The sequence below is a fragment of the Malaclemys terrapin genome, chromosome 6 (assembly GCF_027887155.1).
Source record: "Malaclemys terrapin pileata isolate rMalTer1 chromosome 6, rMalTer1.hap1, whole genome shotgun sequence".
In the NCBI taxonomy this organism is placed as follows: Eukaryota; Metazoa; Chordata; order Testudines; family Emydidae; genus Malaclemys; species Malaclemys terrapin.
In genome coordinates, this window is record NC_071510.1 from 11,390,854 (window position 1) to 11,414,956 (window position 24,103).

General features: G+C 51.0%; 1 protein-coding gene across 3 annotated transcripts in view; it reads right to left on the reverse strand.

Moving 5' to 3' along the window:
• FRMPD1 (FERM and PDZ domain containing 1) overlaps positions 1 to 24,103 on the reverse strand; it is a 73,142-nt gene that overhangs the window by 14,225 nt on the left and 34,814 nt on the right. For 2 of the 3 annotated variants that reach the window (XM_054031259.1, XM_054031260.1), the window contains exons 2-9: positions 22,782 to 22,886; positions 16,380 to 16,537; positions 14,129 to 14,231; positions 12,516 to 12,561; positions 8,946 to 9,053; positions 5,304 to 5,399; positions 3,958 to 4,083; positions 264 to 383 (exon numbers count right to left, since the gene is read on the reverse strand). In XM_054031259.1, the coding sequence (XP_053887234.1) occupies positions 264 to 383; positions 3,958 to 4,083; positions 5,304 to 5,399; positions 8,946 to 9,053; positions 12,516 to 12,561; positions 14,129 to 14,231; positions 16,380 to 16,537; positions 22,782 to 22,882 (858 nt within the window). In that variant the 5' untranslated portion in view covers positions 22,883 to 22,886. Of the gene's footprint in view, positions 1 to 263; positions 384 to 3,957; positions 4,084 to 5,303; positions 5,400 to 8,945; positions 9,054 to 12,515; positions 12,562 to 14,128; positions 14,232 to 16,379; positions 16,538 to 22,781; positions 22,887 to 24,103 lie in introns of those variants that run through there. The other variant, XM_054031261.1, reaches the window with a different exon arrangement.

Genomic DNA, 24,103 nt, shown 5'->3' on the forward strand with positions numbered 1-24,103 from the left:
TACCCCAATAGAACGCTGTCCTCGGGAGCCAGAAAATCTTACCGCGTTATGGGTGAAACCGCGTTCTATCGAACTTGCTTTGATCCGCCGGAGTGCACAGCCCCGCCCCCCCGGAGTGCAGCTTTACCGCGTTCTATCCGAGTTCATGTTATATCGGGTCGCGTTATATCAGGGTAGAGGTGTATCACACTTTACCTTAAATGGGAGGCAAGGCCTTAGGACACAAAGGGTTATCAATACAGTATGGGACGTTCCGTTTTTACCTGCAAATAAAGGTATTCAAAGGTAACTGGATCTTCTTGTAGGAGGTCCAATGGATCCTTAGGGATAAAGCAGACTCTGAAGAGACACCGGTAATCATGGGAGTCTTTCCTTTGGACCACCTGGAATGAACAAAATAAAACTGTGTTAAACAACAGCAGCTCCTCGAATCTCTCATTGAATAAACCCATCCTTGACCAGCAGGTGCAAAGAAGTGGCACAGGGCAGCCCTTCACACGCTACAGAACAAAGCACTCGGCGTCTGGGTTGGGGGCAAGTCGGCCACTCACTCTAGTGACAAGGAGGCACGAGTGACTCTTTGGGAGGGAAGCAACATGAGAAGTAAAGTCAGATGAAGTGGAGGCTACTCCACTGCAGAACTTCATTAAAGACTCCACAACCTCCCAGAAAAGCCATTAAGATGATTGATTTGCACTGGGCTGTGCCCAGAGCCCTAGGTGCTGCACCGTTGCACAGAGATAGGCTCTGCCCCAGCGAGGTTACAGTTTAATTGGGATCCGGGCACAACAACTAGTCCAAATCCAATCACACTATTTCAGCTGGGACAATAACAAGTTGGGGCAAAGGACCTACACCCTGGTCTCAGTGTCATAAATATAAATCTTGTGAATATGTAATGCTACAAACCAGATGTAAGGGGACTGTTGCCCCCTTACTAACATTCAGTGGGGGGGTTTTGGTTGGCTAGCTCCCAGCACTGAAAGGGGAGGGGTCGATGGCAAATCAGGACCCTGAGACTAACAGTCCCCAGGAACAATGGCGAGAGGCCAATGCTCCAGGTCAGCCTGATTGACAGGGTGGGCAGCTAATCAGCATGACAGGAGGCCAGGGTGGGTCCCGTCCTCCGGGTGAGTTGGAATTGTCTGGGTCAGACTGCATGGGGCCGAGCTAAGGAGAGAGCAGGGGCCCGAGCTGAGCTGGAGAGCAAAACTGGGCCAGATCCGGGGGGGCCAGAGGCGCAGCCACAGAGCCAGAGACAGCCCAGAGAGAGCAGATCCTGCGCTGGGAGCCAGGGCTGGCTCTAAGTTTTTTGCTGTCCCAAGCCGCCCCGCCGAGCGCCCCCCCACCGAGCACCGTGCCGCCGGAGCCCGCCCCCCCGCCGAGCGCCGTGCCGCTGGACCCCCCCCCCCCCCAAGCGCCACGCCGCCGGAGCCCGCCGCGCCACCGGAACCCCCCCCGGAGCGCCGCTGGAGCCCGCTCCCCTCCCCCCGCCGAGTGCCGCACCGCCGGAACCCCCCCCCCGAGCACCATGCCGCCGGAGCACCCCCCCCCCGCCCGCGGAATGCTGCGCCACGCCGCGGTGCCCCCCGCCACCCCAAGATTGGCCGCCCCTTACCAGGAGCCGCCCCAAGCATGTGCTTGGTTGCCTGGTACCTGGAGCTGGCCCCGCTGGAAGCAGAGCTGCAGCCACAGGGCCAGAGACGCAGCCCAGGGAGAGCAGATCCTGTGCTGGGAGCAGAGCTGCAGCCACAGAGCCAGGTGTGGTGAGCAAGTGGGGCCAGCCAAGGGGGGGGACCATGGGCAAAGGGCCCAGCACAGGAAGACACCCCTAGCCAAGGGCCCTTGCAGGCCAGACCGGGGCGGGGACCGTAACCTGACGGGGAGCTGACCCTGGAAGAAGGGTCCCACCACTCAAAGCCCGGAGGTGTGTGGCCACCACCATTGCAAGTGTCCAACCCGCAGCATCCCTGCAGCACAGCCAGGGCCTGAGAAGGAAATCTGGGACCTACAAGGAACAGACTGTGAAGTGCCCTGATGTTCCAGAGACACTGTTTGTGATGTTCCCTGCCACAGAGCGGGGTGATGTGTTTTCCTTTAACCTTTCCCATTTTTCCTTATTCTTTTCTTTAGATTAATTGTTAATTAAACAACTTGTATTTGCTTTAAATTGTATGAAATGATCAGTGCGTCAGGGAGGTGCCCAGTGCAGAGAGAGTACCCCGGAGTGGGGACACCCCAGCTCCTGTCCTAGGTGACCACAGCAGGGTTGGGGGTCGAGCCCCCCAGGAATCCTGGGCCCAGCCTTGTTGGGGTTACGAGGACTCTGCCAGACAGGAGAGTGGAAGGGGAGCCCTCAAGGGCAGGGAGGCCTCTGGGTAAAGGAAGTAGAAGCGAGACTCAGATCCTTTCGCTAGCCCACTTCACCGGGGTCGTGCAGAAGCCAGGAAAGTTTCCCCCAATAGCGGGACCATTCCCCCGCTTACACAGAGACTGATCACATGGCCCTACTATGACAACAGAGGAAAGCACTTAAAAAAAAAAAAAAAAAAAAAAAAGACAGAGGAGATTAAAATGCTATTTGTGCTACCGAAATGTCAACTAAACCTGAAAGTCACTGGATTATATTAGCATATTTTATTTTGGATAAACCCACAACTGGCTCATCAACTGGCTGGAAAGAGAAGGTCCCAAAGCGACGTATGCCTGGTATTTAGTAATGGGATCTTAACGAGCGAGCCTCCACATCTTGCACCTGTCTCCCTGACTGGGGAGATGTCCGGGAGTGAGGAAGGGCTGCTCAGAGTCTTAGCTCAAAGTTAGGAACATAAAGTACCTGGGAAATAAAGACAAGAAATAGAAACGCTAGGGGTGGGATTTGCAAATAGCGCTCAGGGTTGGCCTAACTCTGCCGGGGCAAAACTCCCATTGACTTCAAAGGGAAGCCCAGCCAGGCAACCCCTCGCCGACTGCTTTGGAAAACCGCAGCCTCAATTTCTTTTTATATAGTCCCAGATAAATGGTCCTCCAGAAAAGGGCACCTCTGAAGGAGCAGGGATTGGCCACGCTGGACAGGGCAGGCCAGTGCTCGGAGGTGGTCTGGGGAAATCCTCTTACTAGATGCCGAGCTGGTGGGTCTTGCTCACATGTCCAGGGTCAAGATGATCACCTGGTCTGGGGTCGAGGAGGAATTTTCCCCGAGGTCAGATTAGCAGGGACCTTGGGGGCTTTTCACCTCCCTTTGCAGCCTGCACCACGGACCACATGCTGGGATCATCTGGGCACGCCACACACAATGTATTCCCTGCCATTGCTGCTGCTTGGCCTCTCCTCTTCTCTGCCTGGGGCGCATGATGGCCTGAGGCCTGAAATGCTTTAGTCTAACTGAAGCTTTTGGGCTCAGTTTAGGGGTATCTTGGTGACACTGAACGGCCTGTGATATGCAGGGGTTCAGATTACACGGCCTTATTGCTACGAAACAAGGGCACCAGGAAGAAGCGTCAGCAAAACAAGCCGGCCACGAGTGCTGCCCGTTGCCGTCTGCAGGAACGGAGTGAGGTGCTACGAACGTTTTCACTCTGGCGGTGCTGTTTCTTGGTTCCGTCACCAGAGCAGCAAGGCCAGGCTGCCGTCACTAGTTAGCACGCGTGGGACAGGCAGAGCTAGGACGGCGGCGTCTCTGGGGAGGCAAAGCCGCTCCGAATCCCCAGTTTGATGCGGGAGCTCATGATCAGGTCTCGCACTCAGCCACTGACCTCCTCCTTCTCCCAACCCACCAAATCCCCTTCCTGCCACCCAACACTACCTCCCCCGTCCCGTCTGCACAACCTGGGCATCCTTGGAGATGTGTCCAGGGAAACGTCAGCCGCTGGGCAAGGGCTCTTTTCTGAGCGGGTTGCATGACAAAGGCTGCCTTGCTCAGACAGGCATGGCAGGAGCTCCACAGGAAGCACTGACCTGCTCGATGAGCTCATCCTCGTGCAGCAGGTAGATCTTAGAAATGTTGTACTGTTCTTCCAAGGCCAGGGCGAAGTGCTCAATGCTTTGGATGGAGAGCTTCTCTTTCAAGGTGAGGATTATGTCCTGCCAATGGAATCACAGAATCTCAGGGTTGGAAAGGACCTCAGGGGGTCATCTAGTCCAACCCCCTGCTCAAAGCAGGACCAATCCCCAGACAGATTTTTGCCCCAGATCCCTAAATGGCCCCCTCAAGGATTGAACTCACAACCCTGGGTTTAGCAGGCCAATGCCCAAACCAGTGAGCTATCCCTCCCCCCTTGTGGAAGACAGAAGGGACAATCTGCTTTCAGGCATTTTAAACACAACAGCCGGGCATCACTAGGATACGTAACGGGATCGGATGTTAATGAAGAGGCTCTAGATTCCAGCATGCTAATGACAGCTCTGCAAGGTAATCATGGACTTTTCAGCTGGAAGGGCTGCATTTGAGATCAGAGAGACTCCCTTCCCGGACGCTCCCTCCCGCTTCCATGGCACAGTGGTGATGGTTTTCCCACAACCCATTATAGACCAGATGGAGCGACAGGCTCATTTTACTACCACCGTTTGGATACTTCCTTTGACAGGCTCTTTGGGATCTTGGCATCTTCGCCAGCTCTTCAAGGATGATTTAGTTGGGGTTGGTCCTGCTTTGAGCAGAGGTTGGACTAGATGTCCTCTGAGGTCTCTCGCAACCCTAATCTTCTATGATTCTAATTCTAAGTTCTCATGGTACCCAATCCAGGCCATTAACCTTGTCTCTTCTCTCGCTCCAAGGTTCCTCATTAGTTCTTTCTGGACTTCTAGTTTCCTGATCCCTTTATACCTCCCTTATCCCTTTGCCTCTGCCCTTCCAGGCGGACCGATTTCAGCAACCCTCCTTTGGGTGAATGGCAGCATGAACAGCAGTCACTCTCCCATGCTTATCGCTCCACTGCCCTGTTGAAGGTGAAGTCCCAATGCGTTCCCAGGCCTGCCTGCAGATCTTCCATACCTGCTGTACCACCAGAGTTTATCCTAAGCAATTTTAAAACCGAACGGCTTCATTTGTGAACTGCTGAGCACCTGCAGATCTATGTCAACCTAGGTGTTGAGCAGCTCCAAAAAAATTGGGCTGTAAAAGCCCAGAGCCTATTTCCATTCTTCACTCCCTGCCCCCCAAATCTGGTAAGCTTTGTATCTACCCATCGGGGGTCCAGGTTCTCTAGATCGTCTCGGACAATCAATTCCTGGTCTATTTTTACCTTTTGTGAAGTAGCACAGATTAAATGGAGGAATAATGGTAGCCAACCACGCCACAATACCTTCACCGTCGTGGTGGTGTCAAATTTGAAAGCCTTCGTCTGTCCATTTTCCAAGTACACCTTGAGAACATTCGGCACGCACAGAAGAGCATTCCCCTGCACAACAAAACAAGCTGGGAGGTCAAGTGTCAGCACCGTAGGTCAAGGGTTTTTGGTATTCTGGGACTGCATCAAGGGCTCATCTTTAGTAATGCAACAAATACAAGTTTAAATGCAAAACTTTCTCCACCTTGAAATAAAGCCCCATTCACGACATGTTAGCATTATCCTGCTATGAGACAAAGGACAAAAGAGGCATCAAGTGACAAATTCACCCCTGATAAAAATCCCACTCAAATCAGTGGGTCCCACCAAAAATGAATTTGGTCCAGTTCCTACTGGGGGACCGAAGAATGATGATTTATTACAGAGAAAGGTAACACATTTATGCTACTGTTTTGCTGGTCTCACATTAGCCTCAAGAGGCCAGACCCTCACCTGGGTAAATTCTGGGGGGGAGGGATAGCTCAGTGGTTTGAGCATTAGCCTGCTAAACCCAGGGTTGTAAGTTCAATCCTTGAGGGGGCCATTTAGGGAACTGGGGTAAAAATCTGTCTGGGGATTAGTCCTGCTTTGAGCAGGGGGTTGGACTAGGTGACCTCCTGAGGTCCCTTCCAACCCTGATAGTCTATGTTTCTCTGATTAAATCAAACCTATTGGGTTACATATCTCCATTGATTTCAGTGAAACGATGCCAGTTTATACCAGATGAGGATCTAACCCAAAGTGTCCGGTGAGGCTACTGGCAGAAATAAGACATTGCTGTTGTTTTGTAACATCAGCTCACAAGTCATCTTGGAATCTACCTACAGAGCTTGGGGACAAATTAAAAACCACACGTTGTTGCTGATGCTACATTCAACGTGTGTAATGATTATGTTCCACCCTTAGCAATTATTGTAGGCTCTCTGTATTCCAGCCAAGTTGATAATTTTAGTCTTTCTTGGCAGAATCTTGTAGACTATTTAAAAATTAATTCTAAAAACGTAGGCCCAGCTCCTCAACTGGCGTAAACAGTCATTGCTCCATTGACTACAGAGGCAGTACACCGATTTACGCCAGTTTAGGATTTGGTCTACAGCTTCCAAATCTACCTAAAATATGTACTGATGTTCACCCAGGCATGACCTGTCTTCCCACACAGAGCAGAGCTCTGAGGATATAACCCAAATCTACCCTGGGAAATGAAGGCTTGAAAGCTTTTGGTCTCATCAATAATTCCTGTTCTAGAACTGGAGTTTCAGATTTCAGCTGCATAAGGGAGCGTTTGGGCTATTTCCAAATGGGGTTTAGCTCAGTTAGCAACCTTCCATTAAGAGGACAATAACGGTACCGGTCCTGAAGCAGAAGGCTAGGCAGTTGTTGGAATTACACTAACCGTTATGGATGTTATGCTCTTTCATCCCACTTTCTATCTGAAAGGAGTGGCAACTTTTGGATGGAAATGTAGAAGGGATAGATCTGCTGCAGGGAGAGCTGCTTTTCAGGCAAGCAGAAACATACCATACACATTTCGGTTTTGTTGCTATTTCACTGCAGAGCCTGGTTTAGTTTTGAAGTGCGTCTCACTGCACCATTGTTTTGCTCACAACAGAGGATGCAACCGTATTTTGCCTCTGCACATATCAGGAGACTACTGGCTTAGTTGCCATTTAAATGACAAGGTTAACGGCTGAGGAATTCATGGATTCTCCTGCCGTCTATCTCCAAAATGACTCCACAGAAAGCAGGGGCTGCAGCTTCACACCTGGGAATGCCTCTTCAGGAAGCACATTGCTGGCATTGTCAAAACAAATCTTGCACTAATTGCAATGCAAGCTGGATGTCCCTAAGATTTATGACCAGGAGTTTGCACATGATTAAGTGTGTACCGAACCGGGATGCTTTCCTGAATCGGGATCCTGCTCTGGTTAGATCTGACCCTTTCCTTAGTGGCAGCAGAAACCACAGCACATCTGGCAACAGCTGGCAGGAAGGATACAATTTCAGTGTCTGGAGAGTCCTAGGTAACTGGCAGCCTTATTGGTGGGGAGAATTTTCTCCTGTCCAATGGGCCAGCAGAGTATGAACATCTCTTTATGAGGGACCTCGGGGAACAGGCAGTTGGGATGCTAGGGATTTAAACAGCAGTTTGAGGTGCTCAAAGGCCAGCTTGCTGGCAATATGTGCCCAGGGTCATGCCCAACTGGCTGGAAATGCCCAGGGGGCAGCCAGAGTTGTAGAGGGATTGATTCTCCAGCAGCCTCTTTGTCTTTGTGCCAAGGGAGACAGGACCAGGTGCCATCAGAGTTCGCAAAGGGTTCAACACCTGAGGCACGGGGGTGGTGGGTGTGTCTGGCCGAGCCCCCTTCCGGGAGCCAGTGCTGTACTCCGCTGAGCCAGATCAGCGTGGCACGGGAGGAAATGGGCCACAAGGGCAGCCACTCTGAAAAGGGAGAAAGGGCCTGGCTGGGGTGGGGCACTTCAGACACACTTCTGCGTTCTGAAGGGAAAAGGGAGAGAAACCAGTTTCAAACTTGGGGCCACAAAAAATGGTCCTTTCGCTAACCTGCTTGTGACAAATTTAAGAATAACTATTTAACAGATTTTTTTTGAAACATGACATGATTTCCCTTTAACAGCCAGGAATGGCCCCCGAAGCGTTCCAACTCGGTATCCTTTTCTGCCACATTTCCCTGGCCTGAGCTGCAGACAGACGGCGATACAGACATGCTGCATACTCGGTATGTATCGAGTTGCCTGAAATTGTACAGTTACTGAACGTTGTTGTACGACTGAGCTACCCAAGTGCGTTTCATATTTCAAGCCAGGCTAGGATGACTGGATACTTCTGTAAATGAAATATCAGGAAGGCAGACGTCTGAGTCCTGCAGACATCTTAGGACTGGTCCACACTGAGAATTTACATCAGCATAACTACTTGTCTCAGGGGTGTGAAAAATCCCGCCCCCGCCAGAGATGTAGTTATACTGCCCTAACCCCAATGTAGACAGTGCTAGGTGGAAGGCAGAATTCTTCCATTGGCCATCCTACCGCCTCTGGGGGATGTGGACTACGTACGCCGATGGGAGACCCCCTCCCATAGGCAGAGGTAGCATCAACACTGAAGCACTAGGCTGCTGTAGCCGTCTAAATGTAGACATGTCCTTAGGCAAGTTACAGCAGAGCTACAGAACACAATTCAGTTACATCAGGTCACTTGTCAACACACCTTTAAGGAAACATACGATGCCAAATTCAATAGACAATACAACTCATTAAACTTGATCGCGGTTGCCAAGGGACAGGAGGCGGTACCGAGGTTACTTCCTCAGCATGGAAGAACTACGGGAATCAGCACCCGTTTCCAGTGCATTCAAGGTAGCAACATATAGTAACCTGAATCCTGGGCCTTTCCTTGGCCACTCGTGGTGTAGACAAACGACCAAACACAACAAAGGGAATGCCAGGTCGAACGAGCTCACTCCATTCTGTAATTCGGCAGCATCTGCGCCATCCTAACTGCGCTCAATGTGCTCGCCCATTTAGCTCAACGTAGTTCGAGCCGGCCAGCACCGCCACTGAGCAGCTCTTGTGAACGATTTCATACAGCACCGCACCGACCTGAGTGTGTCCGTTCACCAGCACCTCCTCGGCAAACCGCACTTTGACGGGGTTCGTTTTCAGCCGCGCCCTCTTCTCGGCCGTAAGAAATGACGACTTAGGACCACCCTGAAAAACAACAGCGCTGTGTTTGTAACGTGACCTGCCGCTGCTGAGCGTGAGAACAAGACACACGTGCTGGAGGTCTCCATGACCCGGAACAGGGGTTCGCAGTCCTTTGGGGAACCCGGGCCAGTCTAACCAGCGGAAACACCCAGGGCTGCCAGCCAGTGCCCGTTGACTCCCATGTCACTGGTCATGCTGCACCCTGCAATTGAATTTGGACTGCCCCCTACTCCAGGCTCACCCTGCAGGGCATCCAGGGTCTCCCATAGAGGCTCATCCTTAAAGCGCCGGGAAGGGGGTTTTTATAAGGCTGGTGTTACTGGCACACAGAGTACGTCTTCACTACCCGCCATATTGGCGGGTAGCAATCGATTTATCCAGGATCGATATATTGCGTCTCGTTAAGACGCGATATATCGATCCCTGGACGCGCTCACTGTCGACTCCGGAACTCCACCAGAGCGAGTGGCAGTAGCGCAGTTGACGAGGGAGCCGCGGCCATCGATCCCGTGCCGTCTGGACCCCAGGTAATTCGATCCAAGATACTTCGACTTCAGCTACGCTATTCGCGTAGCTGAAGTTGCGTATCTTGGATCGATTCCCCCCCACAGTGTAGACCAGCTCTCTGAAGTGACTGGCAACCATTGATCTAGAAAGGTTTTGTCAAAGGTGTCACATGACCACAAAGATGTCCTGTTACTCGACAACAGCCAATCGGCAGTCTGTAAATTGACATAGGTTTTAGATAGTTGCATACATTTAAGAACATGCCCACAGCGGTGCATACGTCTCCATGTTCCAGATATTCTGTAGCCAAGCCCCAGGGTGAGGCGATTGTTTGTGCTTATGGAGAGCCTAGCGAGCTGGTTAGGTGCCGCATATGATCTCTGATAAACAATTCACTTGCAGGCTGAATCGCCAGTACTGACCTTATTTACTTTCACATGGTGACAATTCCTAAGAGCACTGGGGTGTGTGATAGGGCGGGGGGGGGGTATCTGTTAGCATCCCCCTAACTGATCTGATCTGGCATAGCAATCTCTCAGGACACTGCTATGTTCCTATGAGACTCTCACTACATGTAAGTGCTTTACAGAATGATCTTGTTTATTGGAGAAAAGCTATTCACATTTAGGGGAGAAAAGTCTCTTCTCCAAGTGAACAAGGTAATTCTCTAGCCCGATGGGACCTGTATAGAACAGACACACTGCAGGGTGCATCTGTGGAGGCCCAGAGACCTGAACCATCACTTCTAGCGTGCCTAGGGCAAGCGAAAGACGAGGCCCAGCAGAGCGGTTACGTAGCTGGCGATCGGGGGCAGTACCTCTCCGCTCAGTAGGCAGCAGGCCTTTTAGGGGCGAGTGCCTGCCCCAACTAACCAACGCTGATCTTGGGTATTTGCAGGAGTTCTTAAAGTGACCTGCAAAGGAAAAACAAAAATGGGTTTGTGCCTTAGTTGCCTCTTTCTGATGCGTGAAGGCCTGTGAGACATTTCCCGTCCCTTTCTCCGCATTTCTCTCTTTCAAAAAGGGATTATTTCCCTTTGCTTGGTTTTACAAGTTAAGCGCTCAGGTCTTGTCTGCCCCATTTTTCTTGCAAGATGCCACGGCCAGTCAAAGCCCTGGAAGGATTTTAACATCCCACGCAGGGGAAGCCAGATTAACTGAGCGGGGAGTAACTGTGTACTCAGCCTGCTTAAAGCTGCGTTAATGCCTGTGTAACAAACACCCTAGAAACCCGTGGGAGAAAAAAAGTCTGATAAAAGACTCCGTCCCCATCACATCTTCAGGAAAGGCCCGAGAAACCTCACACTCTGAGTCTGAGAGCTGTAGTGACGATGCCAGCAAATCCAGGGAAAAGGAGACCTGACACTCTTTATACTTCTAAGATTTTTTTTAAAACATAACCCCAACCCCCAAACGCTTCAGGCCATCTTCATACATCATAGGAAGCCATAAAAGGCACAATCCCAATTTTGTCCTTGCTTTGCAGCTCTGCTTTAGTACATCTGTCAATCGATCCTGGGAGGCAGTCCGTCCTTCCAGATTTCCTCATAATAAACGAATCAGCCATAAGCGCAAAGGTTCTAACAGAACACTTCAGTTCTCTTCCTAAGGCCTGGGTACTACACAGTTTCAGCCTTAATGGAAGGAGGAGGACACAGTGAGTGAGAGTCAACTTCCTGATTCGGGGCAGGGGAGGAGTGAGTCACAGAACCACCCAGTAGAAGGGGAAAACAAGGTAGGAGGTTTAGCAGCTGAAAGTAGCGAGATCTGAGATTGGCCAGACAACCAACGGCAACACGCACTTCAGGAATTCACCTTTCCAAGGAGACGTCTCCTTAGGCTGCGATGGACGATCACACAGCGCCCAGATAGCAAGGACTAACCTTTAAATTGAACCAATAGGTTCAAAAAAAGCAGCTCGACCACCGCGATAGCTTTAAAGTAGCATTCAGTGACAGGGCACCTGGCCACAGGGTCCCACTACGGAGCTCCCTGATTGCACAGCCGAGCACTCGCTGCAGGACAGCAGGACCTCCCCTGGCAGTCAGGGACTGGGACGTAGCAAGAAGAGAAGATCATGTCCCAGGGAGATCTGAGTTTAGGCTTATGCCAGGTGTAAAAAAAAAACCAGGCTCATCTCAGAAGTGCCAGGATCTTCAGACAGACATTTTTCTCTGCCCCCTGGACGCAGGGAGATCGCAAGACCTTGGCAGCCTTTTCTGGTTCAGGAACGTTACTGCGAGCGCACAAGTGCCGTCTTGCTATTCAAGACAACAAACATGGCCCCAGCTCCTAACGCCAGGACAAGCACGTGGCGCATCAGCTCTAAGACACACCCGCGTCCCCTGCACCAACTCTCTCCAACACACGTCTCCGTGGCTCTTGGGGCCCTGCAGGGGGTGGGCACAGCAGCATGCCTCCCCCAAAATCCACGTGACTCCCCAGTGCACGTTAATGCTGCCCCGGGACCCCGTCACCTGCGTGGGAGCTCTGGGGCAGTTGCTGGGAGAGAGCCCATGATATCACAGCCCCGTTGCCAAGGAGCCAGGAATCGGACTGCGGGGGCTCAGCAGCAACGTGGAGGCCTGTGGCTCTCTGCAGAGGGGTCCTTCCCTCTGGCAGCTTTCCTGAGGCCAGCAGGGCTGGGGGATGATCCCCCAACACTGCCCCCAAACAGAAGAACTGTGAGGAAATGCTGCTGGAATAACTCACCATGCGCAGCGCCAGGCCCCAAAGAGATGCGTGTAGAGCTGTGTGCGTTGGAATGAGTAACAGCTCTTTTGATATACCACTCAACACTACACACCCAGCCTCGCTGTGCTCTGAAACGGGCCAGTTATTCTCGAGGCGCCCCTGTAAGTTCCCCCACTTGTGGGCCCAGCCCTGTTACCCATCCTGGGGCCAACGTCCTGTTGCAAAGGAGCAGTGCTAGTGAAAGGGTTAGAGAAATTCAATTTACCGAAGTGCATCGCAGAACAGTAAGGAGGAGAGAGTCTTCGGGTTCCCTGTAATAGACAAATACAATTAGCCGAGCGTAGCAGTAAACAAAATGCTGCCTTCAGACTAAGAACCAATTCCAGTAATGTATAGCATATACCGCCCCCTGCATGTTTCTGTTTTACCAGCTCTCGGGGTGGGAGGGAGGCGCACTGGCTTGGCAATGGTCACAGAGAAGGCTGATGGGGTTTCCACTCTGTTCCACCCAGCGCAGGCTACCTTAAATAGAAAGATGCTTTCGCTGCTAGGAGTAGCGCTGGTTGAAAAATGTTGGGTGGAAGAGTTTTCCGTCAGATCGGAAGATGGAGTTTCGCCAAAACTGAAAAGTTCTGGGAATGTGTCAACTTTGACAAAACTGTAACTTTCTCGTTTCGTTGTGACAATTTAGAAACGTTCCGTTTCAGGAAGGTAAAAACATTTCATCTTGACTTTGTTTTGATCAATTTCATTTGGACTTTGATCTATATTAAATCGAATCTAGCACATATGCATTAAATATAGTAAGTTATATTGAATATTTTACCTATTATAAAGTTTGGACATTATCAAAATGAAACATTTCCATGGTCCGGAATCAACGTTTTTGGGAATTTTTGTTCCATGGGAAATTTCAGCTCTTTGTTTCAATTTGGAACAATTTTTCACCCCCCCAAGTGTCAATTTCTCATGGAACAGAAATTCTGTTTTCCGACCAGCTTTGTTGAGGAAGTTGTGTTAATATTAGCTGGCATGCCAGCGACATTTACCATTTATGGGTTTTTAAAATCAAGAGTGTAACCCATGCCCGCTCAGTGTGGAGCCCTGTCCCCCTCTAGTGGTGGCTGGGCCACAGAGAAAGGTTGATGAGCCTGTTTTACAGCCTTGGTTAACCTGTAGCTGGTCCTCCAGTGGGGGCGGCAGCAGCAGCAGTTCATATTGGGGGGGAGGGATAGCTCAGTGGTTTGAGCATTAGCCTGCTAAACCCAGGGTTGTGAGTTCAATCCTTGAAGGGGCCATTTAGGGATTGGGGGTAAAAATCTGTCTGGGGATTGGTCCTGCTTTGAGCAGGGGGTTGGACTAGATGACCCCCTGAGGTCCCTTCCAACCCTGATATTCTAGGATTGTATGATCATATTTCTAGAACCAGAGGCCCCACGTTCAGTCTCTGCAGCCAATGAGCCACCCAGACAGGAGCACCAAGCTGTTTCTACAGCCACAGGCAACTGTGACTGTACGGGGGATACCTTAACACATTCACTCTTCACAGACTGACGGTGTGACTGCGTGCAGCAGAACGAGGCTCTGATCTCGGGGGGGGGGGGCTGGGCTCAGCACTATCATAACCCACATAACATGAGAGAGAGATTCGCAGGAAACAAGTGTTTCTCTTGCACAGCTGTGTTCAGACTCACAAACAACCCACTCTTGTGGCTGATGCACTCGCTATGAAACGACCAGTGGAATTTCCACTGTGAAAAGCCAGGACTGCGATTGCTGCCAGGCAGCCGCGGGTTTGGCGTTCTAGAGCTTCGCTCTTTAATCTCCATCTGCCCTTTTGGTTTCCAGGAGCGGCCAGTGCCATTCACAGGATCCTACCTTAACAGATCAGCTGCCTGCTCAATAGAAATGTCCTCCACAGCTTCGTTGTTTATCGTGAGGATATGATCGCCGGGCAGCAGCTTCCCGTCGGCTGTGCTTCCTAGCAGAGATCAGCAGCTGGTCAGCTACTTGCTCAGAACAGCTTCCCTATGGCTTGTGCAGATTACAACCGCAGGCACTGCTATTCAGTGGAGCATCTACATTGGGTTTTCCAGCCCCAGATGGTGAGAACAAACTCTCTCTCCATCCCCCCCACAACTGAAGACTTATGCTACTGACTGGGTTGAGTGGTGACTCAAAACTGAGTCACCACTCAACCCAGTCAATAGCCCCAACTACAGTTAACAGCCAGAGTTAATAACCTTAGTAACCAATTCACAATGGTCCCGTCTGGTCTCAGAGTCTATGACTTGCCGCTGAAATCAAAGGGTCTAATCCAAAGCCCACTGACGTTAGCAGAACAGCTCCCAGTGACTTCTGAGGGCTTTGGCTCAGGCCCAGAACGTGCATGTGCATTGCAGAGGAACCAGGGGAAGGGAGCTAACATGGGGTGGCGCTGACGGCAGGGCAGGGTGGGGTGGGAGAGAGGTCACCTGAGGAAAGGGGTGGCAAAGGAAGGATTGGAGGTGCGGCATGGATTTGTGAGGGCAAGGCAGGGAGGTAGAGATGGGGCACAGGCAGAGGAGGGGAATGCAGACGGACAGGGGAAGGAGATAAGGCAGGGATAGATGGGAGGGGTAAGAGTCATGGAGCGGCACAGCCTGGGGCACAATCAGCGAGGTGGAGAGGAACAAACGCTATTAGAACAAACCCAGCTTGGTGCCACTGGTGTCAAACCCAGCTCTGCGCCCAGGGTCCATGAAAGCTGGGACTATGTTCCCATGTGGCTTCCTCTGGCTTCAGGGGGGATGCTAAAGGTAGGGGCTCACTCACCCTTCCCAGGGCTTCTTGGCTGCTCTTGGCTGAGGCCTCTGGAGGAGGGGGACTCAGGGAGGCCCAGTGACAGTGACTCCTACACCCAACTTTGTTCAGTTGGACGAACTACCCAGCCCCTGACAAAGGCTGATCCAGCACTCAGGGCTGGAAGGAGCCATCGGAGACCATGCCTGGGATATCAGGGGAATGCCAACAGGAGAAGGAGCAGGGCTGGGCTGGGAAAAACGGTGGAGGGAAGCATTAGTGAAAAGCGGTGTTGCCGCGACAAGGCCCTTCCCCATGAACACCGGACCAGAGTGGGAAGGGTGGGAGAGGTGAAAGAAAGGATGAAGAAGGGCATTCCACTGATTCACCCTCAAAGCAAACCCAGCAGGCCCCAGTGCACCCAGTCTGTTTAGATTTAAGAAGTATTTCTTACGATTGTACATGATTCACAGTTAAACTTAGGAGAACTCCAAACGTGCTAAGGTCTGCAGGGCACCAAATAACCTTAACTCTGCCCTCTGATGACACCACACAAGGGCCACAGAATTATGACTATGGCATTTGTGTGTTTGTGGGCCCATATTAGATGAAACAGTTTTAAAGACACTGTTTGTTCCCCCCCGAGGATGGCACTCCAGGGCAAAATTAAAGCTATGTGGGTGCTGCAGCTGTGTATTTCCAGCCCTTAACAAGCATAGATTTTTTTTAAGTTTCGCTTTAACTCTGAATTCACTATGCCTGTGGTTAAGGATAATTCTAACACCCTGTCAATGAATCTGCTTCAAAGTACTGAACTATAGATGGTTTAAGGTGAGAAATTACTAATTCAGCTAGTCCAAGCAGCGGATTAGCAGAACATGCTCATGAATCACTGGTTTGAAGGGGGAGAGGCCTCTCTCCGCAGCAGCAGACTGTTCCGCAGTAAGCTCTGCCAAGGGGCAGAGGGTTTGGTGTGCGGGTGCTGGGTAGCGTTAGTGGCCTCCCAGAGACAGGTCAGACTGGATAATCTGGTTGTCCCTCCTGGATTTAAACTCTCTGACTCTAGGAAGCATGAGGCTACACAGTCGGAGCTCTCCTGGGAACATCGCTTCTACCACCATTATAAAGAGAGAAAGGCTAGAGCCAAAGCCCACTAAGTCCTGGAAAAGTTCAGATCCAGATCCAAGCTTCTCATCTCAGGCTGGTTCCTTGCTAGAAATGGACATAACCCAATCAGCCTTAATTGGGGGGTGCGTCAGCGTGGAATCCTGCCAGCTGTTCACAACCCCCAGGCAGCTTCCCCCAGGCACGTGTGCGGGGGACGGGGGAGGAAAAGGACGATTCCTACCTGCAGCAACTGATGTGATAGTAGGAGGAGGGTTGGGTGAAATCTCAAAGCCATAGTGACCGAGAAGCAAATCCTTGTGTACGGTGACTGTGAGCTTCACCCGCGTTACTGGCTGATTAAGGCCGTCAGATGGGACATCCACTACTGAAGATCTGCCCCTGTGCATTTGGATAAGGGGGAAAGAAAAAGCTGAGGATTAGCAGACATTGACGCACTGATGGTTTCTACGAGGACATGGAACCCTGTCCATGCAGTTACCGCCCCTTTTTTAAAGTGCGGTGGGGCTTTTACAAATATTGAACACGTGCAAGAGGAATTGAAAATAAACATCATCCCAGACTGAGAATAATGGTGCCCCCGAAGCAGAAGCAGTCCTGCCTCAGACTGGCTCACACCTCTCCTCCAAGGAAAGCCCAAGAAAACAGACTTGCCCGGTAGCCCGTCCTACCCCTTGCTAGATCCATCTCCCTGTCAGACCAGGTCCCACGGCTGATCACACAGCAGTGTCCTACAGAGAGAGGGGAGGCAACCATGTCTCAAACTGTTTAGGGCTATACAGGTCAAAGACAACATCTGAAACTCCACCCCGAATCCAGCTGGAGCCAGTGCAGACTGCTGGTGTGACATGCTCTCGCCACGAAGCATCGCTTACTAAGTGGATTCACATTCCGAAGATGCGTTATGCCAGGTCAACGCTACGCACTTCTCCAGCATACCTGTGTCTGGCGTGATCCCTGCCCGACAGAGCTATGCTGGCAGGAGCCCTAGGGTACATGTAGGGCCGCCCAGAGGATTCAGGGGGCCTAGGGCAAAGCGGGGGAGCGGACATAAAAAAAGGCGCCACCCGCTGCGGCGCTTGTATTCACTGGGCAGTGCTCCGAGTCTGCGGCGGCGGGTCCTTCACTCGCTCCGAGTCTTCGGCGGTGGCGGCGGGTCCTTCACTCGCTCCGCATCTTTGGCAGCACTGAAGACCCGCCGCCGAAGTGTCACCAAAGACCTGGAGCAAGTGAAGGGCCCGCCACCGAAGTGCCGCCGAAGACCTGGACCGTCACTGGGTGAAGTAGCCAGGGAAGGGATTCTTGGCCAGGGCTCACAGGGCCCCTGCAGGGCCCAGGGCAAATTGCCCCACTTGTCCCCTCCCCCAGGTGACCCTGGGTACATGAAGTTACAAAAAGAGTCCTCCTGCTGGTACAGCTTATTTTGTTCAGGGAACTGGTATAAACTAGACCAGCAAAAGCACGTCTTTGCTGGTATAAGCTGCATCTCCGCTAGGGAGTATAGCTCCACTGGCAAACTCTTTCTTGTGTAGACAAAGCCCCAATCTTAAAAGGGCTTGGAGGGGTGCCCCGTGCAGGATGCACCACCAAAGCCTGGCCTGGGGGTGACCAAGGTGTGCCTACGGGTAGCAAAGTCCATGTCCAAACCCAAAGGGTGCACACTCCTCACCAAGGAGAGATGGAAACAACAACACGGCCTTGGCCACTGCCTCCACCCAAGCACCCGGGAGTAAGTGGGGACCTAGCGCAGAGCCAAGGGCAAAGCTGAGTCACGTGCCACAGGTGCTCTGACCTCTCCTGGGGCCGCTTTGCCCACTTTGCCAGTGTTGCTGGTCTGATCTGGGATGAGCCCTGGCCATCCGGCCAGCCCCCAGGTCCGTAGCTCAGTCACTGGCGAGGGTGTTTCTGTGTGCTAGCTGGCTCTGATGAGATGGAGACAGTGAACGGGCTGACATTAGCATACCGAGCGAACCACAGCTCCCATCGCCTTGTCAGCCTTCCTAGCACCTGTAGGCACATGCAGAGCATGGTGTTGGGGAGTGATCCCTCAAGACAAACGAACGGCCTTCTGGGACCTTTTCCAAAATAGGAATGGGGCTACTCAAGACTGAGTCCTAGCTCTGCTGGGGCTGCAGATGGGCCAGTGAAGCTTTGTGCCTGGAAGGCACTGATGGATCTCAGACAGTCTGTCAGGAAAGCTGCTCTTCATCCATCGCCAGGAGACCAGAGGTGGGACACTACACCCCATACTCATCATAGTGGTACGATTATGACATAATTATGATGCATTTTGTACAAGAGGCGTCATGAGAGGTGTCACTGGAAAAGTTATGATTTGCCGAATACGATTATCCTATTTGTAGGCATGTATCATTTTGGGATCTGAAGTTATGAATATTGACGGTGTGTCTGTATTTCCAGTGTGCCTACTCTGGGTAACACCCAAAACGAGCCTATCAAGTACAACAATGAAGAAACTGGACAGTGCTGATGGCCCATCGGTAGGGCCATGAAAAATGCATCACAGACCGTGAAATCTGGTCTTGTGTGTGCTTTTACCTATGCTATACAGATTTAATGGAGGAGACCAACATTTCTCAAATTGGGGGGGGGCCTCACCCAAAAGGGAGTTGCAGTGGGGTTGCCAGGTTATTTTAGGGGGACTGTGGTATTGACAACCTTACTTCTGTGCTGCTGCCTTCACAGGTGGGCAGCCGGAGAGCAGTAGCTATCGGCCAGGCGCCCAGCTCTGAAGGCAGCGCCCCGCCAGCAGCAGAACAGATATAAGGGTGGCAATACCATACCATGCCATCCTTACTTCTGCGCTGTGGCCTTCAGAGCTGGGCGGCCGGAGAGTGGCGGCTGCTGACCGAGGGCCCAGCTCTGAAGGCTGCAGTGAAGAAATAAGGGGGCAATACCATACCATGCCTCCCTTACTTCTGCGCTGCTGCTGGCGGTGGCTCTGCCTTCAGAACTGGGCTCCCGGCCAGCAGCCGCCGCTCTCCAGCTGCTGAACTCTGACGGCAGCACTGCCGCCAGCAGCAGCGCAGAAATAAGGGTAGCAGTACTGCACTCCCCCCATAATAACCTTATGACCCCCCTCCCCGACAACTCCTTTTTGGGTCAGGACCCTTACAATTACAGCACCGTGACATTTCAGATTTAAATATCTGAAATTTACAATTTTTAAAATCCTATGGTTGTGAAATTGACCAAAATGGACCATGAATTTGGTAGGGCCCTACCCATCAGCAAAGCCAATGGCCCATGGAAGAGCTTAGCCTTCCTGTGAATGTTTCAGCCAGCCTATGAGTCATGGCTGCTACGACTCAGCAAGGCATGCTAGGGCATGTGACCAGACCACAGGACACCGAACTCCATTTTGATACCTGTATTTTTCCACAGACTAGACTGAGAACTGAGCTTGGAACAAAGGGTTCCCATCATATGGAAAAGCTATACAAGGAGGGGAGTGACACCATCTCTTGGCCTCACTCCCCACACAAGAGAACTCCTGGAAACACCTGAGGAACAAAGACTGAACTGGGGGAAGTGCTGGTCCCAGGCTAAAGGGATTTCCAGCCTGTGTATGGAAACTTGGTGGGCTGCTTGTATCATCAGTCAGGGTGAGAAATTGCTAATTCAAACCCTATCTATCTAGTATGTTAGTCTTTGCGTTTTTGTTTATTTGCTAGGTAATCTGCTTTGATCTGTTTGCTATCACTTAAAATCTAGCTTTCTGTAGTTAATAAACTTGTTTTATGTTTTATCTTAACCAGTGTGTTTTGAGTGAAGTGTCTGGGAAAAATCTCTGTAAACAAAGACTGTTGCATATCTTCCCCACATCAAGGGGAAAGCGAACTATATTAATGAGCTTGCATTGTACAAATCCCTGTGCAGTGCAAGATGGTATAATACTGGGTTTATACTTCAGCAAGGGTGCAAGGCTGGGGAGCTAGGAAATTGGCTGTTGTCTTCTATCTGTCCTTGAGTGGCTTAGGTAAAGCACTCAGGTAGCTCAGTTGGGTGTGTGGCACCACCTGCTGTCCTGTTGGGTGATAACAGGGTCTGGAGAGGCTGGCTGAATCACCAGCAGAGCAGTGAGAGAGAGACCAGCCCAGCTATATGGTTAGGTGGCAAAGCGGTTCCCACGGCTTCCAGACTGTACCCCGGGGATGACAACCCATCACAAGAGGCTTGCTATGCACATGGCAGCGCATACTTTGTCTGGAGGGTGGCAGAGACCAATACAGATGGAAGGGAAGCTTGGGAGGAACCTTCTCAGCCATCTATGTCCAGGAGCTGTGTCTCAGTCACTCCCTTTTCCTGGTTCTCCTCCTCCCCTAGCAGGAGAATCCCATCTGGGGAGCAAGGGCCTCCTGGCTCCTGGTGAGTAGAGGCCCCAGCTCGGCCCTGGGAAATGGGAGCCATTTCAGACCCGTGCCTCTAGCCACTCACACCCTGCTCCACACCAGGGGCAGGAGGAACCAGACATGCTAAGCAGGGGCCTCAGCTCTGGCCCAGCTCCAGACCCTCCCGGCCGGCCTGCTCAGCTGTGGCTGTTTGCTCTGCGGATGGCTCAGCTCTAGGCCAGCAAGTGAAAGAGCCCCCGTCCCCGGAGCTGACACAGACCATCCCCTCCATCCACCCAGTGGTGGGGAAAGGGAGGAGGAACTAAGGGGACCCACGTGCAAGAGGGACTTGGGGGTGGATGAGGGAAGGAGATTAACAAGGGGCCATTAGGCTCGGGCCACCTGCTGAACAGCTGTTGGATGGAAACTATTTGTGGCCACTAGCGACGTGGGTCAGATTGGAAGCAGTGATCTAGAAGACAGACACTCGAGGTCCCAGCCGCAGGCCCTGCAGCCATCCTGTTCTGCCCTGAACACAGCCAAAATGGTCTGGAAGATTAGCTTCAGTTAAATACTCTACTACATTCCCGAATGCATCCCGGCGCATGCGTAACGGCAGCAGGGATACATGCTGGGGAGAGCTTCCAGAAGTCATTCTGCGCAGTCGGAATGGACAGCGCCATCCCAGCGCGGCCGAGAGATCCAGAATATACCATCCGCTCCCTGCACGCACCACCCGACAACCTCATTCCCTACCAAACGGGCAGAGTTTTGCTGATGGCTCCCTGTCGAGTGGTGTGGGAGTAGCGGAGAGAGTGGAAACCCAGGGAGCTAGAGCAGATTTTCCAGACAGGAAGGATACACTATGTCTTTTCAAATAATACTTAATGGACAAGCTATAATAGCTTTAAGTGACATCGCCTGGTTTATTGGTCCATTGCTGTACATTCCATGAGGCCTGGGAATATGGAGACAGAACAAATTCTGTTCTCTTTTAATGCTGTATTAGAACGGTAAGTGGGAAATTTTAAGATAAGCTTCCTCCCCTCAGGTATAGGGCATTTAAAACTAGAAAGGCCAAAGAGCTGGAAAAATGTACTGCAAAGAGCAGTTCTGCCTTGCTAAGGGATTGAGAGAGCCTAACAGATTTCTTCTTATCTTGATGGCATTCAGTCTGATAGGGTATACCCAACATCGGAATGACCTCTTACGTCAAATGTTGGGTATGTTACACATTATGGCACGACTAATCTAGAAAACCAATTCCTTTAAAGGCAGAATACATCCATCGTTATTGTAATTTTATAGCACTCAACAGATGTGCCAGGTGGTTTATAGACAGAGGAGAGACAGGGCCCCTGACCCAAGAGCTGGGCACATTTTCTGCTGAAACTTTTTGGGGAGAAAAATACAGATCGACACAGAAATGTTTTGCGACTGTGTCTCATTTTCACCAATGTTTGTGTCAAATTCTCTCTGCCCCCCCAAATTCTGAAAAGTCAAAACATTTTAGTTTGAAATAACTTGGTTTTCAAATTTCCATCAATTTTATTAAAAACATTTTAAAAATGCTCAAAATTCGAAATGAAGCATTTTGTTTCAGAGCAAATCAAACATTTAGTTTGACCCTAAATGCCTTTGTTTTTCAACTTTTTGATTCACTGAAAATCCCTAAACATTTTCATTTTCTGTTTGACCCAAAACAGTTCCTCCCATGGCAATTTTTCAGTAAACCAAAAAATCCATTATTGGCTCTATTAATAATCTCATGTTAGATGTGACACATCATGTTAGCAGCTAGGCAACGTATAAGAAAGCTCAGGTCAGATCAAAGAAGCTATAGGCCAGGCTGCTCCCTGCATACAATGCAACTCCACATCGGCCATAGTGCCATCATCTGACCCTAAAAATCACACAGAAATGGCACACAGCAAAGAGAAATAGAAACCAGTTGATACAGGGCCAAACCTGGCCACCCGCATTCCAGGCTGGGTAGTTCATTATTCCACACGTAATCCTACCGATTACAGTGAGATGGACTGTGTAGCAAGGTGCTACCCACCATGTAAATGTAGCATCTGGCCCACAGTAAATAGCTTTGGGCTGCTTAAAGATGTAATGCATGTTACATTCTAGAACATATGGAATTCATGTTCTCTGAAAGGAACAAAGGGAGGGGTCAGACCCGAGGTCTCAGACCTTCCCTACCTTACTGAAAACCAGTTTGTTCAGCACCCGAATAGTAAAGATCCTGTTCATGAAAATGTATTTACCTGGATATGCTATCCCGAGATCGACGGAGCCATCTTGCTACCATTTGTTCTATTCTACGTGCTTTGCGTGTTTGGAATAAGTTAGTCTCCAGATCTTCCATTTACCTGAAGAAGACAGAGGTTATTACAAACTTAGGGACATGGGAATCACCAGACTGGATCAGACCAGCGGTCCAGTGCCTGTCTCGGACAGAAGCCAGTACCAGATGCAACAAACCCTGCACTAGACAGTTATGGGATTACCTGCCCATACAGGGAGGTGTACCCCTAGGCCCAGGCTGCTAGTGGAGCCCTGAAGCATGAGCGTCGACATCCCTTCTACAACGCAGGGACGTTTCTTGTAAAGGCATTTCCATTGAACGGGCCAGAACCTGGGAATGTTGCACAGAACCTGGGGTCGGGTGTTCCAGCCAGCTGCAGGGGAATCAGGGGCATGGGCTGCATGTTTGGCCATGTACGGCACTGACCAAGTCACCCCGTGCACAATGTGTGCGACTAGCAGGAACAATTTGCACAGGGGTCTGTCAGAATGCAGGAAGCTTAGCCTAGCGCATCTCATGTGCGTCCCTTCTTGAGTCACACATTCTGGGAGGCAGGATTTGGCCCTACGCAGTTGCTCACTCCCATGGTTTTATCACAAATCTCATCTCCCCTGGATTCGTGTGATTACACGAGACTCTCAACTTTTATTTTGTTTTAAATTAAATTTTTAGCCCTCATTGTTGAGGAGGAAAGCTAGACAACACAAAGCCCCAGTGCCTCCAATACCAGCCGGTAACAATAAAAAAGACCCAGCCTTTATTATTGTTCAAAGCTCATGATCTTGGGAGACCTCCAACTCACTTTCCGAATGCTTGGGGTTGAGAATACTGCTCATGTATTTTTAAATAGAGGTATTATGCAGTCTATGCTCAAAATGTGACCTACTTGATAATGTAGGGACACATGGAAAGAGATCAGTCACTTTGTATGAACCCACAAATTGGTGCCATCAGTGGTTTTCAACCTTTTTTCATTTGCAGATCCCTAAAAAAATTTAGAATGGAGGTGTGGACCCCTTGGGATATCTTAGACATAGTCTGCGGACCCCAGGGGTCCACTGGCCGCAGGTTGAAAACTGCCCTAGATAAAACAAAGTGTTACCAAGGGCTGGTCTACACTGGGGGGGGGGAGAGGGGGCGCGATATAAGATACGCAACTTCAGCTACGAGAATAGCGTAGCTGAAGTCGACGTATCTTATTTCGACTTACCTCCCGCCCTCATGGCGCAGGATCGATGGCTGCGGCTCACCCGTGGACTCCGCTTCCACCTCGCGCCCTGG